Source organism: Corvus moneduloides, chromosome 2 (genome assembly GCF_009650955.1).
Source record: "Corvus moneduloides isolate bCorMon1 chromosome 2, bCorMon1.pri, whole genome shotgun sequence".
Taxonomy (NCBI): domain Eukaryota; kingdom Metazoa; phylum Chordata; class Aves; order Passeriformes; family Corvidae; genus Corvus; species Corvus moneduloides.
The window spans coordinates 113,494,658-113,513,092 of NC_045477.1; the positions used below are offsets into that span (position 1 = coordinate 113,494,658).

An 18,435-nucleotide genomic window follows, 5' to 3' on the forward strand; every position below is an offset into this window, starting at 1 on the left:
CTGCATGCAGAGCATGTCTCAGGTGATTAGTTCCTAATCCCATTCCCAGAAACATCAGAACAGCAAGAGGGAGAATCTGAGCTTCCCTTGTACCAGTTTCATTCATCAAAACCTCAGGAAAGGAATTGCAGTACAAAATAAAAGTTCTATTTCAAAAACAGTTTTGGGTGGGTTGAAATCCATGCACAAGGCAAATCATGCTGCAGTGTGTAAAGTCATAGGGATGAGCTTCGCTGAGAATTTATAAGAGGTTTGTAGCTGCATATAAAAATATTTTACCTACTTTAAATATGGATCCATAGGATGACAGGATGAATCATGTTAGAACAAATAATTGCAGTTCCCTGTGCAGATATTTACACTTTGAGTGGTGTTCACAGTTCTGTCTCTGATCCTACTGCTCTGCGACATACTCCTTATCTTTCAGTTTACTAAAAAATACTTACAAGGTTTTTTGTTACAACTGTTTTGGTCTTTTTACTTGATGGCTTTGGTTTACTGTGATGGTTTTTGTACGTCCCTCCCATCACCAAATACCAGCTAGGCATTAATTATGTTTGAAAACAGACAGTACATAGAAACAGGCTTTTTTCTGGGTTTTATGTTTTGTTTTGTTTTTCTGAAGATGTGGTGAAAAGGGCTTCTGAGGTATACTTTATAATGGTAAAACTACCATGTACCAAGATGAACAGCTGATGTATTTTTTCAAACAAACGAGAATTGTAAGTAAATGCAGGGGATAGTATATTTAACCATGATGGTCATTAACATATGTAGATTAAAAAATGCAATAACAATTAATGAGTGAAGAAAAGTTCTGTGTGCCTTTACACTGCTTGTGTGCAGTGGATTACTTGTAAATACTCTTTGAAATTTGAATCTTTCTAAAAGAAATTAGGTTGCTCAGCTCTTACAGGTGGGATTCCAGAATTAAACAGAAGCTGACATTATGGTCTTCTCAGTGGTTGATTATACATATTTATTTGTTTATTTACAGCACATCTTTTATTTTTATTGCATTTTGGCAAGTGACTATGAATCAGTTGCCACAATTTACAGTTTGTCTTCTTTTACAGATATTACTGACAGGAAATATGTCGCTAAATGTAATTCTAGGTACTTCAATTCAACTTTATACTCACTGGTATTACACACTGTGTTAAAAAATCAGATTAAAGCATTGGCAGAGTCATACTGCTGATAGTAGGGAGTGATACAGAATTTTCCTGGTAATACCATCTGCCATTTCCTTTTTAAGAACATGGTTTCCTGGCAATCTAATTCTTATCAGTCCGGTTCCTGATTAAAAGACAAATAAACCCTGCAGTTCTTAATGTCTTCAGTGATAAATATGTTCACTAAATCAGACTTCTAATTATAAACGGATTTCTAATATCCAACGTTTAATGACTATCTTTCCACCCGCATGTCATTTTTCTTATCTATTATAACAGAACTGAATTCAAATGGAAAAATTTAACTTGTCTCTGCTCAACAGAAATGCAGGATTTACAGTATATTGCCCATCTCATTTCACATAGCCAAGTTTTTGTTCCATTCTTAGAAAAATTCTACACAGGAATAAATAACACATTTCCCTTGATGTCCAGATTAATGCTATCTTTCACTAACTTCATTTCCTATTCAAAATGGACATTCCTTTTTATTTCTAGGTGTTTATACCTTGAAGACAATGTTCACATGTATGATTTCTTTTATTGTCAACTCTAATTATCTTTGTAACCCTCTGAGCTCTTTTCACTTTTAAGAAGTCTTGGGTGTTGAAAATGAATTAGAAATAAGTGTGCTAATAAATATAACTACTTCCCTATGCTGTAAAGAAAAAAAAATTATGAGCTGTCTGCTTAGATATATCGACAGCAGCATACATCCAATTTTCAGTTAATTTGCACTATTGAATCCTCCTCTCTCCCTCTCCATTTTTCATCTTCGTTTTTCTGCAGACTTTTGTCACAATGGGAATCTGCTGGTCTTAATTCATCTCCCAGTGCATTACATTAGATTGGTTACTGTCTCTGGCAGCCTACTTACCCACGAAGTCCAAAGCCCAAAGCTGTGACATTAATCAGGTACTGTGAGGCTCTGGTTCTGGGGACTAAATTATTGACGTACAATTTTGTGTGATGCCTCAATGAAATCCACATAGGAATATCAGCATCGTACTTATTTATGAAGTCCCCACAAGAATTTTAAAGTGTCCAGGATAAAATGCAGCACTGTCTCCCAGGGGGAGCAGATTCTTTAGGAGAAAAGTATAATCCACATAATTTCTGCAAATATTTACACTTGTTAGTCTAGGATTTGCCACCTATACTACCTGTTGGATTATTCCACATTAAAAGTCTGCTTATATATATGTGAATATTTGTTTATATTTCCTAAAAGACAATCTTAAAATGGAATTTTGAAAGCCACTTAGTACATACATATTTTGCCAAGAAGCAGCTGCTCTCACCCAAAGTTGTTTGTTTGTTCTTATTTTAGTGAAGAACTGACTGAAGCGGAAGAGCTGAGGTACTAAATTAATTTAGATTGTAGTGAAGGCTTTGGGGAGTATTTGAACTCAAAATATCCTTTTTACCAGTTTTTCCTTCAAAACTTTATGTATCAATTCCCTGTGAGAATCCACAATACTCAACAACATTCTTTAAGATTAGGAGGTGGAGAGGTTCCTATTTGATACATTTTTTTCCTGCTAATGTCCTCATTTTAATTAGCTCTTGTTACCTTTTTTGATTGTCTTTAGTTAAAAATATGTTGTACTTGTTGTAGCAAGCTTAAGACATAACAAAGGCTTCCCACTGTGCAGCTGCACTAATCATCAGGTTTTAGGTTCTAATTATGCAACTTCTGAAGCATTAAGGTTCATATCTAACAATAAAGTGTTATTAAGGACAAATCTTTCTCTTTAAACCCCTGAGAAGCTATATACATCTGGATCAACAGGAACATGAAGTGCACATTTCTGTTTCAATAGAACTGTACTGTGTAGTTTAACACCACCAAAGATAATTTTTATTTTACTGGGTGAGTGGTCTAACTACCTAGCAGGTCAGTTTGGGGATGCTAAAACATGATGATTTTCTAAGCTGTCTCTTAAAAATCTGACATTTGTCCTTTGATATGGGTGTTAAAGAGTCAGTGGAAAGCTGCACAACAGAAAAGAATTTGTGGGTGCTGGTTGGCAGGTATGAACATGAGCCAGGTGTGCCCAGGGGTTCAAGAAGGCCAAGGGCATCCTGGCCTGGATCAGCAATATCATGGCCAGCAGGACCAGGGCAGGGATTGTCCCCCTGTACTCAGCACTGGTGAGGCCACACCTCAAATCCTGTGTTTGATTTTGGGTCCCTCACTACAAGAAAGACTTTGAGGGGCTGGAGCGTGTCCAGTGAAGGATCTGGAGAGTGAGTAATATGAGGAGCAGCTGAGGGATCTGGGGGTGTTTAAACTGGGTAGTTAAGCACGGGAATAGGATGTCCAGGGAAGTGGCAGAGTCACCATTCCTGGAAGTGTTGAAGAAACAACTGGACATGGCACTTAGTGCTGCTCTTTATTTGCCATGATGGTGTTCGGCCAAAAGTGGAACTCCATGATCTTGGTCATTTCCAGCCTTAATGGTTCTATGATTCTAAGATCACAATATCAATCAAGAGAAATGAGAGGAACTGCACAAATTTACTGTAGGAAAAGCAGCAAGTGAAAATGAGAAAACATCAGGCAACAATAGGAGAGAACAACGGGGGTTGTAGGGATTTAGGTTTTGATTTGAAAGTGAAAGCTGCTGTTGTCAAAGCAGTAATTGTAAGTTAATAAGAGAAAAAGTTGACATTTTTGGATATCACTTTTAAAATACTGTCATTCTTAGAGACTGATGACAAAAAAAAATTCCAAACCTAACAAATGATGTGTAGTCTGCCTTTTAAAAATTGTTGTTATTGTTGTTATTCTACTATTGTTATTAGTTTTTAAATCATCAATGCATTTTAGGGCTAAAGTTACTTTATCAATCTCAGAAACTTGAAACTTTTTGTTTGTTAAAAACAAAAAAATACGAGTTCAAGGTGAAGTCTCACAGAAGTAGGAAGCCCCCAGAACAAAAAGGAATGAGCTACAAATCTAAGCGTAAGAAAACAAATATCCTGGCTGATATCTGAACATGTGGAATATATAGTGTTCTGGCATCTTTATTCTTCCATCTGCTATTTAATACCTTTCTAATCATGAGTAGAATGGGGTGAAGAAGAGATCTCTATTTACATGCATACTGGGTGGTTGATTTATAGTACTCTAAAAATTTAAATTCTAACTTTAAGTTCGTCTCAGTGAAGATTATTGCAATGTGAAGGGTGAATTGTGCCACTGATATCTGCAGAGACACGATGGTTTAAACTTTCCTGAGTGTTAATGCGAAGCTGAGATAATGCAAAAAACATTTACAAAGTTCCACTAATTAAAGCCAGAATTTTTAATTATTTTTCTTTATCATGAAAGAAATCTATCTTTCTGTAATATACACACGTGTGTTACATTGTTACCTTGCCCCAGGCAATTTCAGCATCCAAATTGCTTGGCATCCCCTGTGCAGCCGATCTCTTTGTCAGTTCCGCGTCTGTCGCTGCAAGCCACTCTGTCAGAGCATTGATCTCTTTCCGTAGTTTCCGGGACAATTTCAAGCATTTCTCCAACTCTTGCTTTTTTTCTGTCACCTACAGAACGAAAACTTGTAGTTATCAACCCTTCGGTGAAAGAGGTCCAATGGTTTTTATATAACATTTTCTGTAGACCACTTTTCTATAAAAATTAAATTTGGGATTCCACAGGTGAAGTCACACTTTTAGTATAGGTATGTCTTGATTTGTTCTCTCAGTATCAGTAATTTTGCTGCTAGAATGCAAACGCCTACAAGAAAATTATGTGTATAAATATCCATTGAGTTTGAACCAGCAGCAGACCTCTGAAAACCTCCTCTTCTGTTTTGAAGTCGTGCATAGCAAATTAATGTGGAACAACTGAACTACAAGGCTTTCCTTGAGACACAAAATAGATGTCAAAATAGATGTTATGGATATGAAGCACTAGGGATGACCTCTGCTTTAGCTGTAAAGTTCTTTTAAGTTTGGTACATGGCACCTGGAAGGAAGGCTGAGTATTTATGTTGCCTTGTCTGTCTTACACTGCATTTTGAAAGAACAGGGCAAATACAATCTGTCTTGCAAGACCCTAAGACTCTTCAGGGAAAGAAAGAAAAGGTTTTACATAATTAGTAGAGAAAGCAGAAGAGTAAATTCAGAGATCTTAGATGAGAAAGTACACCACAACTGACATTAGGCAACCAGTAGCAAAAAATACAAATTAATAAATCATGCTGTGATGAAGTTTAAAAAAACCTAATCAGAGAAGGAGAATCAAAAGTGTCCCATAGACCACTAATATTTAAAAGAAATTCCTAATTAGCTTGAATGTTAAATAGTAATCAAGTTAAGACTGTAGCCATTGATTTGTATTTAAGTATTTTTAAATAGAAAAAAAATTCCTATAGTGGTAGAAAACTGGTATCAGCATCTACTAAAAATATTTTGGACTTTGCCACTAAGAACAAAAGTGGCACAATGATCAAACTGATTCGTAGATCAACTGTCAAGGAGAATTTGAGGTTTTAAAATGTAATAGGATGTTACAAGGTTCTGTACATGGCTTTTGCTATCCCTGAGTAAGGAGATGACGTTTGCCTAGGGAATAAGCAACAAAGTGTTCCTGATAATTTATTATCACTCTGTAGAGACTTACTACTGAAATCTCAGAACATTTCTTCTTCTGAATATGCTTTATGTGCTTTCTTGCATGCCAAATTTATTAAATGAGACCACAGAATTTACAGTCAGGCCGAGAGGTAAATCCCTGGGAAGGACCATAAAACTCAGCTTTTTAGAGCTCCATTCACACATGGAGCCAGGTTTTCTACCTCTTCTTCAGAAGAGTGTAATAGAAATTGTAAATAACATTACTTAGCAGCACTACAATGCAAAGTGCAACACCCTGAGCTTGACTGCCTGAGAATTTTTAACACCTGGTATATTACGCAATGAAGTTACTGATACTTGTCAAAACAGAGAGAATATTTGTGTTGCTATACATATCTCTAAAACCTGTTTATTATATAAATAACACAAAAACATCTCCACATACATTTCATATATCCAGAGGTTACTGATTAATCAGTTTGTTAGTACTTCAAATGTAAAGATGTATTTTCCACAGAAAAATAGGAAACAGTGCCCTCTAAAGGCCTTCTGGGTCAGAAAATGTGATCAGAAGTTACTTTATACATAAGGGGGCCTCTTGAAACAGTACTTGCAGAATCCCACAAGAGAATCTATGCTTGAAGATGTGTTTTTCCCTCAGACTGTATATTTCAGTCCTGAAACTTCCTATTAGTTATAACTATTGTTACTTTTGTCTTAAAAAGGCTTTGTCTTAATGCAATCAATTACTCCTGATAATGGCTATCCAATTCTTTTATTTCTATATATCTGGGCTTCTGTGACTTTCTCTTAAATTGTTAATTACCATGCTGTGTAAAAGTAAATGTGAGAAATTACATCTAGGGCAGCAGAGCTAAGCCAAGCACTGCAAATTTTTGAGACACATTAATTTGCAATATGGCTCACTTCAAGACACTAATGGCTCCCTAATGGCACATTTTTATCCCTTCATTAGTTAAGAGAGGTTTCCTACAATAATGGCACCTGTTTGCTGTTAAGTTAAAAATAATGCAGGAATAAATGCCACAGTTCTAAAATAATGGAGAGCCCAAACATGTTATCCAATCCCAAATGACAGCTATCCACATTTAATACAGCAGACTCCAGTTTTCTTGACACTCAAAAGATTGACGTCTCTTAATACCTTTACTTTCTAGCTAGAGAGAACTGTTTTAATTCAGATTCCCTAATGAGTACTACCTCTGTCAAAATAACATAACTCTTATTGTTTTATCATACTATAGTCACCAGGGCTTGATTCTCATTATCTGTTTAAACCACATACTGACTCTCAGTATTACCATGCGCTCATTTTCCTAGCCATTAATAATTTATGATTTAAATAATTTATTATCTAAAAATTTAAGAATTTGCTTTCTTTTCTGTGTTTTTCAAATGTATAAATTTGAGAAATAAACAGACAGGTATTATCTGTCATTCACAATTATCAGACATCCAGTTACAGCACCAAATTTACTCTAATCTAAAGTTTTAGTTCTTTGAATAGTTCTAATGAGGGCAAGAGGGAGAAAAAGGATTAATGAAGGATAGTTGTTAACTGAATTATTTAAATGAAGTATTCTTTAGGACAGTGCCACAATTCCTCTTTTGAGTGTTGTTAATATTGGTTAGGAGCCTGTCCATCTGACTCTGTTTAGTTGACTTTTATGAAAAATTGAGTAAACAAAACCTTTTCCCGTTGGGAAGTGGCTTACATATTAAGATACAGTGAAAATGGGGTTCTTGAAATTTAAATCAGGGAATAGTTATGTCAAGAACTGACTAGGTGCAAGTGCAGAAGCCACAAAGCATGGTGGTACACGAGTGCCTCCCAAGGAAAGATTCAGTGGCAAGAGCTTTTTGTTCAACAGATTTTTGAACAGCAAGAAATGGAAATTATGTACTTCAAGATCTGTACAGTCAGAGGCAGAATGAATTTAAAAGGTAGAATTTTCTCTTTTATGAAGTAGCTCTTTAAGTAAAACTCAATCTAAGTAATTTTCTGAAGTAACTCTTTGAGGCATCAAAATGAAACAACATTGCCCATCTGAACTCTAAAAACCAATGAACTCAAAAGAAAAAAAATTACCGTACTAACAAAGTAAAATTTTAAATTGTAATAAAAGAATTTTTTATTTTCCTAGATGGTTGCTTTTTTCCTCAGAGAAACTGAATAGCCACGCTGATGACGGCCTTTGCCTCCATTCCTTCTGTCCCACTGGGAGAACCTTGAAAGGAACCAGTAAAAAACCCCATTTCCTTACACACCAAGATTATTTTTAACTTCGCCAGTACATGGTTTTCTATTGAAAACATAGCACTTACCTTTGCACCCAATTCATTATATTGCAGCTTCAAAGCTGTAAGCCTTTCATCCAGTTCCTTTGGGTTCTCTGTCTGCTGCTTCTGAACAATCTGCCTCCCAGTTTTTATCACTGTTTCCACTTCAGACTTCACCTCACTCAGGTTTTTATATAATTTCTAATCAAATAGAAAGATAAAAGTGAAACACCACCATTAAAAGATGAAAACTAGAAAAGACCATTGATGGTATTCAGAATCCAAATGAACAAACTCAGAACAGCCCACCTTTATGAAGAGTGAGCTCAAAGATATGTCACTAAAACCAGTGTTAGAAATGTTATACATAAAAAAGTACACACCATTACTAATTTTTTTAGGCTGTGACAGAGGTTGTTCTCAAACTTAGATAATGCAGTATTTAAAACTACAACAGATGTCTTTTGTCAACTCATACAGAATGTTGGATGTATTTGAACTACAAATAGTCACTAATTGTAAAATCTGTCATTTTTTTTCATACTGTTAAACCTAGAGACTGGAAGGATAGAGGATTACCCCTACCTTTAGTAAGTGTCGTACTCTAAAAAATTTAATTAATTAAAAAAACCTACATAAAAAAGTAACAAAATGAAGTGGGCCTAAAATGTACAATTACTATTTTATTTACTTCAAGGTCGCATGTATATAGTCCACCTGCTTTCTAAGTGCTTAATATGATGATAAATTTTTCATTACTGAAAACCTGTCAAGAAATTAGGAAGCTGTTGTATGATGCACATTGTCTACATTCTGATGATATACTACAACTAGATTTTGAAAATAGGAATATTATGAGATTCCTTGTAGTTAAAGATGTTTTAAAATCACTGTAAGTCTTCCACAAAATACATCAGGACTGCAAAAGCCAGCTGCTGAGTGAAAACATTTTAATTCAGTACAGAGCTTCTAATTACCATGTCATTCTAATAAGAATGTCATTCTAACAAGAATATTAATTTAAGAGCAATTTCATTTAAGAAAAAACAAAGATCTAAAGCAGTAACATTGACTTTTCCCATGTTTATTTTTTTTTAATTTAAATTCTTTCTACATTCACAATCTGAAAGAGGTTGGGAGGGGGAAATCTTCAGGCATGCCATTGCCCCAGGAAAAAAAAAAAACAACAACGTAAAAAGCTCCCAGCAAACAAAGAAACAAACAAAAAGAAATACAGCAGAACAAAAAAAAAAAAAAAAAAAAAGGGAGAAACCAGCTATTTTTGCTGTTAAAATCTTCTTTTTATGATCATCAAGAACACTTTGTTTAGCTTGACTTCCCTTCAAGAGTAAAGGGGAACAGGATTTTAGTGATATTGAAGGCATATGTATAGATTTTCTGCATATTCTTTAGGACAGGTTCAGGTCATCTTTTGCTCTTGAGCTGAAAGAAAGTCATAGCATGCCACCTCATGGAAGTTTTAATCTAGGGGTTTCCATTATGTTTTGTGTTTCCTGGCTAGAATAGACTTGTGCCCTGTAACACCTCTTTTGGTTTCATCACAGAGCTCCATGACTGCAGAATATTTTGGAAAACAGAGCCAATCCAGGGAGAGAAATTCACATGCAGGATGAGAAGTGAGAATTAGAAAGGGACCCTAACTGATATTCTCACATAGTGAAAGTGCATGGCTAGAGTTTTGAAGGGGGTTTTTGTTGTTTTTCTGGGATTTTTGTTTTTTGTTTGGGTTTTGGATTTTTTTGTGTAGCTGATACTTTGTTTCTCATCTGAATTTAGGACAATAATCTGTAATTTTTAGCTTTCTCTGCATAAAGCCAATAGAAAGACAGCATCTTTAAATATTCACCATGCAATGATCCAGCTGTGATTGTACTACTTCCTGCTCAACACTCTTCATCTCCAGCTTGGGCACCTGCAATTTCACTTCATCTAGAATCCTTTTACATTCTTGGAGGCGCTGCTCAAAGTTGGCTGGCTTTTGAAACAAGCGAAACTTCACGGACACATCCTGCAGCTTTTTCTGAAAAGTAAACATGGGTGAGTAGCAAGTGTGAAATCAAATCAATGCTCACAAGTCTTAGTCCTGTTTCAGAACACTTAGAATCCATTGCCAATCAACTGTTTCTTATTAAAAGAATATAAAACTTTTGGGGAAGATGCCAGTGGCAGAGAATCTTGGGTCTTCACTGAAGCATAAAAATTCTTCCATCATCCAGGGCACTAGATGTAGCAAAGCCTGTGGCAAAAGAGCCCATATAGACACATAAAGAAAGGGACAAGTTTTGTACTTTTCAATATGCAAAATGTTCATGGGTATGGGTAGAAGAGAGATTTAATGGCTTGAGGATAAGTAACCCACATTGTAGAGGGAATGCTCTTCAACTCTATCAGTTGCTGCTTCTTGGTATGAGGAACAAATCTTTTAGACCTTCAAAGAAACCTAAATAAAGTGGCTTGGCAGCAAGTAGGTCTAGCACAAACCCCAAGATTTAGAGTATAAAATTGATTTATATTTCAATTTCAAAAAAAAGCCTGACCTAGAATAAAAAGAAAGAAATTTGAAGGCAGAAAAAAGCCTGTGACAAGCTTGGCTTCTAATTTCACAATTTTCTATCTTTGTGCATTAATTAGACTGCTTGCTCACATGATCCCTAGCTCAGGGGGAGGGGAAATAATTAAAAATAAAGCAAAGAAAAGGAATTTTAATTATCTACTTCAAAAAGAACTCATTTCTCTATAGAAGTAAAGAGTGAAATACTATTGAATAAGTTTTTCAACTGTCTGGGGAACAAAAAAGAAGAATAAATGTCACTAAGAAAAGTAATTAAATAGGAACTCAGCATCTGCAAACACACTTCTGATTTTTTTATCTTCAAATCATGGACTCTTTATTCCACTACAGTGTGGTCTGTGCTATACAAATTTCAATATACTGTAATAAGGCATAGAATTGGTCTATACATAGGCACGGGTAAAAACCCTTCCCACATCTATCAGATTTCTGAAAAGGAGGCAGGAATCATGAGCAGCAAACAATCTGGAGTACCACAAAAATATGTAAATATCCAGCAACTCCTTCCAACAAATTTATTCACTAAATGCTTTTTATGACATTGAGATACAATGAGATAAGAAAGGAAGTCTTTCTGTCAATAAATAAATGGGCAATGGAATAAAAGTAGGAAACAAGGGTAGGAATAAGTGGTCTTATTTTTCTTCAATGTGTTTGCATACACTAAATTTGTATATAATTAGTTTTTCATTCTCTTCTGATACTTCATTTTGATGAAGATCAAATCCTGTGGGAATCTTGCATTACAGCATCTGTATCAGTTACCATTTGTGTTGGAAACACTAAGCTTGATATACAAGTGTGATCTAGATTATCTTTTAGCACTCTCACTTGAGTTCTCACAGATAACAATAACAGCTATATTATATACTTATATTTATCTCCAACAGTTTTAAAATAATATCATCTCAATGCTTAAAAGCAGCAAAACAAGAAAAGTGGGTATTTTGAACAACTTGGAACACAAAGAAAACAAAAATGATGTACCTGTCACAGCATAGAAGTCATTGTATTAAGCTATTTTGTACCTGAATAATGTGCTCATTTTTGATCACTTTGTTTCAAAAAGTAATTTTTAAAATAAAAAATTTATAAAGAAGAATGACAGGTTTATCATTCTGCTTATCTAAAAGTCTCAGTATGCTTTAACATATTAGTCAGTCTAGAAAAGAGACAATTAAGGCTGTATTCAAAAAGTTGACTAGAAAAGCATTCAGTACTGAATTTTGAAAAATAGCTATTCATTAGAAAAGATTTTACTTTCACGTAACAATTCTCAGTTTGTTAGGACTAACTAGGTATTATATCACTACGGCAGAAATAGATTTTTATTTTGCTAATCATACTTTCCCTCTTAAATTTAAAAATCAGAACTTAACTCCTAGCCTACAATAATACAAAAAGCCAGGATCAATTTTCAAATATAGTCATAAATATTTGTAACAAAGGGCTCAGCTTCTACCTGTTTTGGTAGTTGATATTTACATTATGCATGTAAATTACTACGTTTTGCTTACATTTTATCTAATGTTAGCAAAGCAGTCTGTCAAGATGACCTCCACCAATTTTTCAAAACTCAAACTGATGCTCATCGTCATCTAGAGAAACCTTACAAAGAAAAAAATATCTGCACAGAGGTGGATTAATAAAAAAGGCACCTATAAAAGGGTAATGCTCCCTTGTGTGTTGCTGAACTTACAAACATTTATTTACACGGTCATCTGATGACTGCATTTCACTGATGAAATAAGGGCAACTTCAGAGCTGCCATGGAGACCATCAGAAGGTGAGTTAGTATGAAGAAAGGCAGAAAAATGAGAAAACATAAATATTCTCAACAAAGAAAAGCTAGTCCTGCAGATAAGACGAAACATTAGAAAAAGTCAATTTGTTAATTGCAAATTAATTAACTGCTAAAAAGCAATTAATGTTACCAATAATAAAAATTAAAACCCAAACTGAGGTGCCTAGAAATTCTTGATAGGAATGAATTAAAAAATGGCCATAATGAAATTATTTGTCCTTCTAATGAATTATGACAGTTTGTTTTGCCACATACAAAAAAAAAAAAAAAATCCAAAACCACCAAAAAACCTCCAGCAAAATAGTCAAGAGCCCATCATTAATGGGTAAAAATGTTTTTCTTTCTCTGGTGTTTATTCAATCTTCTACATTTTCAAGAAGGTCTCTCTGTGTCTATTAAGATAGACGAAATAACACATTATTTAACATTTTAAACTGATGTCTGTGTTGTATAGCTCAGTATAATTTGTATTTCAAATGCAGTTCTACTAAATATTTTCAAATATTTTAACATATTTTTAGCCATAAATATTTTCAAATACATCAAAAATTCTATCAAAAAAGCCTCACTGTAGTTTTATGTCTTGAAACTTCAGCACATTCAAAGCACCCCTTATTATACAGTGTCCCTACCAGCTGGTTACAAAAGTCCTGCACACCCTAGAACTGCTGCCAATGTGACAGGAAGGCTGGAACTGAAAAATGAGTGGTAAGAAGGTATGGATGGTATGCTTTATCGCTCTTGATCTTCTGGCTAGAAAGGAACAGCTAAAGCAGAGGAGATACCTTAAGAACACTTCATGGCAGAGTAATAGTACCACTCATACTACTGATTTGAGTGAATGAAGGAAAAATGGAGTAAATAAAGTTTCCCTACCTGTGCCACATCAATTTGGGAAAGCACTCTTTTGGCAGCATCTTTACCGTGGTTTCGTTTCTTCATTTCTTCCAAGCTAATCTCGTGGCTTGTTAATTCAGATTGTATTTTCTGTTGGAAAACAAAGACAGCAATCTGCAAGGTTTGAAGGAAAACTGTCTGCTGTTTACATTATTTGGAACAATTGATTTCGAAATGCGTTGAACAGCAGTACTAGTCTGGGCAGCACTGCCAGTAGCACGAGTAGAGGTGCCCCTCTACTCAGCCCTGCATCTGGAGTGCTGTGTCCAGCTCTGGGCTTCTCAGCGCAAGGGAAACATGGAGCTCCATGAAAGGCTCCAGCGGAGGGTGACAAAGATGATTAAGGGACTGAATTTATTTTTTCTGAAGGAAAATAACAGTTTTCATTGGTAAGAACATTAAAATTTAATTATGGAAAAAAATTAGAAAAATTATTTGCTTGACTATTCTTAATTCTTCTTATTTTCACAGTAACACCAGGCAAGGTGAGAGAAAACTGATCAAAGTGTCCTGTAAGTATAACATCATCTTCATCTTAGAGAGCTCTGCTATATCTAAAACAGTGCACAATTTGTGGTGTACTACCGACCAGAACCTATGTTCAGTGTCACTTTTCTGTAGATAAATGCACAATGACACACAATTCATTATTATAATAACTTAACCAGCAATGTGTGTTAGAAAATACATTAAGTCTGTCTGCAAGATCAGAGTGTGATCCAAAGAAAAACATCAGCTTTTTTGGTTCACCATAAATCAACCTTACAAGAAATAATTAACTTAAGCAGTGTTGGCTAGTGCAATGCAATGGAAAAGAATTTCCAGAAAATATATTAATACAATATACTTCAGGATGATTCACATATATTTATGTTTAAATTGCTGGAAAATAAGAAATTGAAATTATTAGCAGAACTGCTAGACAGCACTACTGAGAAAAATTACCCAATGAAATAAAGACAAGAAGATATGTTCCCATCATGAGATGCATTTGAGGTCATTACTCCTGCATTAAAAAATGATTTTATATTCAATCCTTTTTTTAATGGTATACAGCATTTTTCAGATACTCTGAAGACCAGGTATAATTTAAAATATATGCACATAAATTCATCTTACACTACAGTAACATTTATAGTAAAAATTAATATACATGTATTTTTAATCACATTTTCATAGGTTATTAAGTACAAAACTGTGTACACAATACACTGCCCATTTTATATGGATATTATGTGGTTATAATGACTTCTATACCATTATCATGTATTATGTATTTCCGCACTTTACTGAAAGCAGTTTTTCACTGCTTGATACTGAAAGTTATGCCATATTTATATTCAACTTTTATTGAAAATGTATTAAAGTAAATTTTAAGAAAAAAGACTTGCAAAACTACATGAAACCACTAAGTCTTTACTAAGTTTAATTTCAAGAATATATATATGGCTCTAAATTAATCAGTACTATTTTGAGAATTAAAATATTTCCCTAAAGCAAAGCATTTGTAAAAGCAAAATGACTAGCAGAAAGCTCCAAATTTAGATGATTTTTTCTTTTAAAATTATCATAGTTGTATACTTTTGATTTGTCATATTTTGAGTTCTCCTTGATAAGGCTATTTAACAAATGGTCAGAAACATCTGGAGCAAATAAGAGAATTTTTCCAAATTTTGAGAAAACAAAAATGGTCAACTAAAAGAATGATTCCATCAAGAAGAGAAGGTTTATTTAATTGCTGAGCATTTATTTTTTCCTTGTCTAGGTTTAAAATTCCCCCTTGAAGTGTGTTTGAGTTGTAACAGAATTATCTTCCATTTTTGTGCCACACACAGACTACACTAGTGGTGATTCAGGATTAGTTAGTACCAGAAGCCAAATAACTTTTTGATGTCTTGGATGTTAGACCTGCACATAAATGGAAGAAGCAAGTCTGAATGTTAAAAAATATACTATATCACACCCAGTATTTCAACAGTTTGCTTCTGCACCTCATCAACGAACTGGTTTTTGGTTGCATTTTCCAATTTACTTTGTTCAACCTCAGAGTCACTCCAGAAAGCATATAACTGAACAGTTCTTATCTGAATAGGTCAGAACAGCACAGTACAGATAAGGGTAGTGTTTAAGCAATTAGGTATTATGGGACATTGCATAGAGATTGTCCTATCTTACTTTTTTAAAGTGCTCTGCAGGAGAGAGATGAAGCATCACCTACTCTGACATCAAAATGTGGAATCGAAGAGAACAAACACATTAGAGGAAAGATTAAAAGAAAAGTTAGTAAGGCTTGTAGCAAGGAAAGCCTTTTTTTTTATTATTTTTTATTTGCTACTGCTGCTCATAGGCAGAAAGATTAAATCAGTCCTGAAGAGATACAAAAGAATTTATAACACCTGCCTAGGATATCCATTATTATTCAATTTTTAAATTACCACTTTGACTTTTGTGTCTCTTTTGACTCACAAATTTATTGCATTGACTTCTTAACACCCATAAGAAAACACTATTTTTTCTGCTATTATCCCCATCTCTTCTTTTCTCAGTGGCTCCTGTCTATTTCTTTTCTATTTTTTTTTTTAACAAAGAGCAAAACCTTTGCCTTCGTTTAATTTCTAGAACATCAGAATATATGTGCTGTATGTAATGAAGCAATAGTATTGTGCATAAATTATTGTGTCCTACTGGTTAAGGATTCTCATTTGCTATCAGTGGCAACCTTTCAGGAAATTTGCAAAATTTTTATTCATATATATATATGTAAAAGTATATAACATATAGATGATGATGTCACAGCATGAATGACACACAGGTAAGTCTTAACTCAAACTACATACTTATGGACACCAACTCTCATGAAATATTCACTGGAGAGTCCAAATGAGAAATGTAGAACAGGGTAGAACCATGACTGGTAAGGCAAGACTGGAAGTTGGACATGATAAATGCAGTTAAAAACACAGTGTTCAGATGCTATGGAGATGTGTTAGAGGGTGACAGCCTGTATAGTACAGAAATGTGCATAGATATTCAAACTTAACACATAATAAAATGTAAGCTTATGCTTCTGAATAACACTTATCAAGCTCTCCCCTCTGACCACTGATCCACATATGGCTTAACAAAACAATTCTCACAATTTCCAGGAGAGGAAAGGTAAGTGTAAGTAACTTTAACATTTTCCTAAGTAGACAGCTGTGAGTTCTTCGTCCCAAAATATTAGCCTGAAGGCAATGAAGTGTGGCATCATTCTTGTTAAGTAACACCTTGAGCAACTGAACAATTCTGCTATTCTATTCATCACATTAACTTTGGTTTTGAACAAAGCACAAAGATACTATAAAAATAGATTAATAGCCACCTTCACTTAGAAAACAGCCAGGCATGTAGTGCTTATCACTACAGAACTGAAATTATCCAAGGAATTTATTGAAAAGGTAGATTACTTTTGCACTTTTCAAAAACACAATATTGAGTTCTTCTCCGTACCACAACTTATATAATTTGACTGGGGAGAACAACAGACAAGTGATTTGTCATATGCAGGTGAGAAATGAAATAAGTCTGTTTTCTCTCCTAGAGTGTAAAAATGTTCATGTAGTCACTCAGACTAAGCAGATGTACAAAATGGAAATTCTCTCTTCCATCAAAAGTCATTGAATAACAAAGCTACAAATAATTATTTGGAAAATGTTTTCTCATATAAATGTAATAATTTTGGTAAAGATTTGTTTTCTTCCTGACAGTTAAAGAATACTTGAAAAAAAGTCATCAACTGCAAATTCTTGTGATGATGGCTTCATTCTCTGTATTTTTTTGGTAAGTTTAGAAAATGAAAAAGTCTTCCATTGGGATCATGAGATCAAGCATACAAATAAATATTCCTTTTGGAATATTGCTTTAGAATTTACCTCACTCGAGGTTTTGTCATCATTGGACCTTGAAGAATCTGAACTGATTTATCTCTGTGGTTGCTGTTAGGTTTTTTTTGTCTGAATACATCATCTTTAGTTGTATTCCAAATAATTTGGGTAACACTGGCTCTCTAGCATTAAATTCTCAGTGCCACATGGTGGAGTAAGAAGCACACAGAATTTATATTCAGAAAGTGATCCTAAGGAGAAGTTGAATAGCACATATTTGACTCACCTTTCTTTCTGTCAAGTTTCTGAATAAGCTAAACTGATCATTTCACTTAAAAAGAGGAGCTAAATATAATTTTCTCAGGTTAATTTCTGATCAGCTGAAACAAAGATTATTCCTCCTATCAATGCTCTAAATGGACTTGAAATTTTTGAAGCAAACACACAGAGCTCCCAAGCCCTCAGCAGCTTTCTGATTATAAATTTCCCCATATGTTCTTTTAGAACATATTCAGCAACACATATTGCTGAATGGTTTGCTAAATCCCTCAGCATGGAAAAACTGATCCCTGTCCAGAAAGCAACACCACTGACTGAAAGATTCCCATTCCAGCTGTGCAGACACTATTGTAGGTATCTTACATGAATAAACTGTTTCCAGCTCTACAAAAGAACTGTGCCAGCAGAAGCTCCAGAGGAGACGTGGCCATTCAAGATGTGTGGCAACTGGCTGGGGTGGCTCTTTGCTGAAGGAATGGCTCAGTCTATTTACCCACATAAAAATGATTGTTTATTCCCTTTCCCTCTAAGGATTTTAAAGAACTTCACAACTGAACTTCAGAGAACTTCAATATTTGCATTAAACCTGTTCAGTTGTTAATTAAGTTTTTTTTCATTAGGTCTCACTGGCACCATAAAATAAAAACATGAAAGGGAAAAAATCAGCAGCCTCTATGTTGGTTTTCCCACAGTGGATATAATACAATCGGGTGAACCTGACATGAGACAATAAAATCTCAAGAAAAATGACAAGTTCTGCAAAGGCACTGAGCTGAAATTTTCCTATGAAAGTGTGCTAATTAAGGTTGATTGGGTTTTGTGCTGCTTCATTTTCTGAAGTTCTGAATGACTTTTACACAGTCTGTAGCAATTCCCGATAAAGTACCTGAGGATGCACATAAACCAGATGCATCCACGGACGTGTGAAGCATACAA

The 18,435-nt window shown here is 34.6% G+C and overlaps 1 protein-coding gene across 11 annotated transcripts in view; it reads right to left on the reverse strand.

Moving 5' to 3' along the window:
• Positions 1-18,435, reverse strand: part of DMD (dystrophin) — a 1,179,964-nt gene that overhangs the window by 620,699 nt on the left and 540,830 nt on the right. For all 11 annotated transcript variants that reach the window (XM_032100882.1, XM_032100878.1, XM_032100881.1 and 8 more), the window contains 4 exons: positions 13,337-13,447; positions 9,931-10,104; positions 8,109-8,264; positions 4,557-4,727 (listed from right to left, as the gene is read on the reverse strand). In XM_032100882.1, coding sequence (XP_031956773.1) covers positions 4,557-4,727; positions 8,109-8,264; positions 9,931-10,104; positions 13,337-13,447 — 612 coding nt within the window. The remainder of the gene's footprint in view (positions 1-4,556; positions 4,728-8,108; positions 8,265-9,930; positions 10,105-13,336; positions 13,448-18,435) is intronic.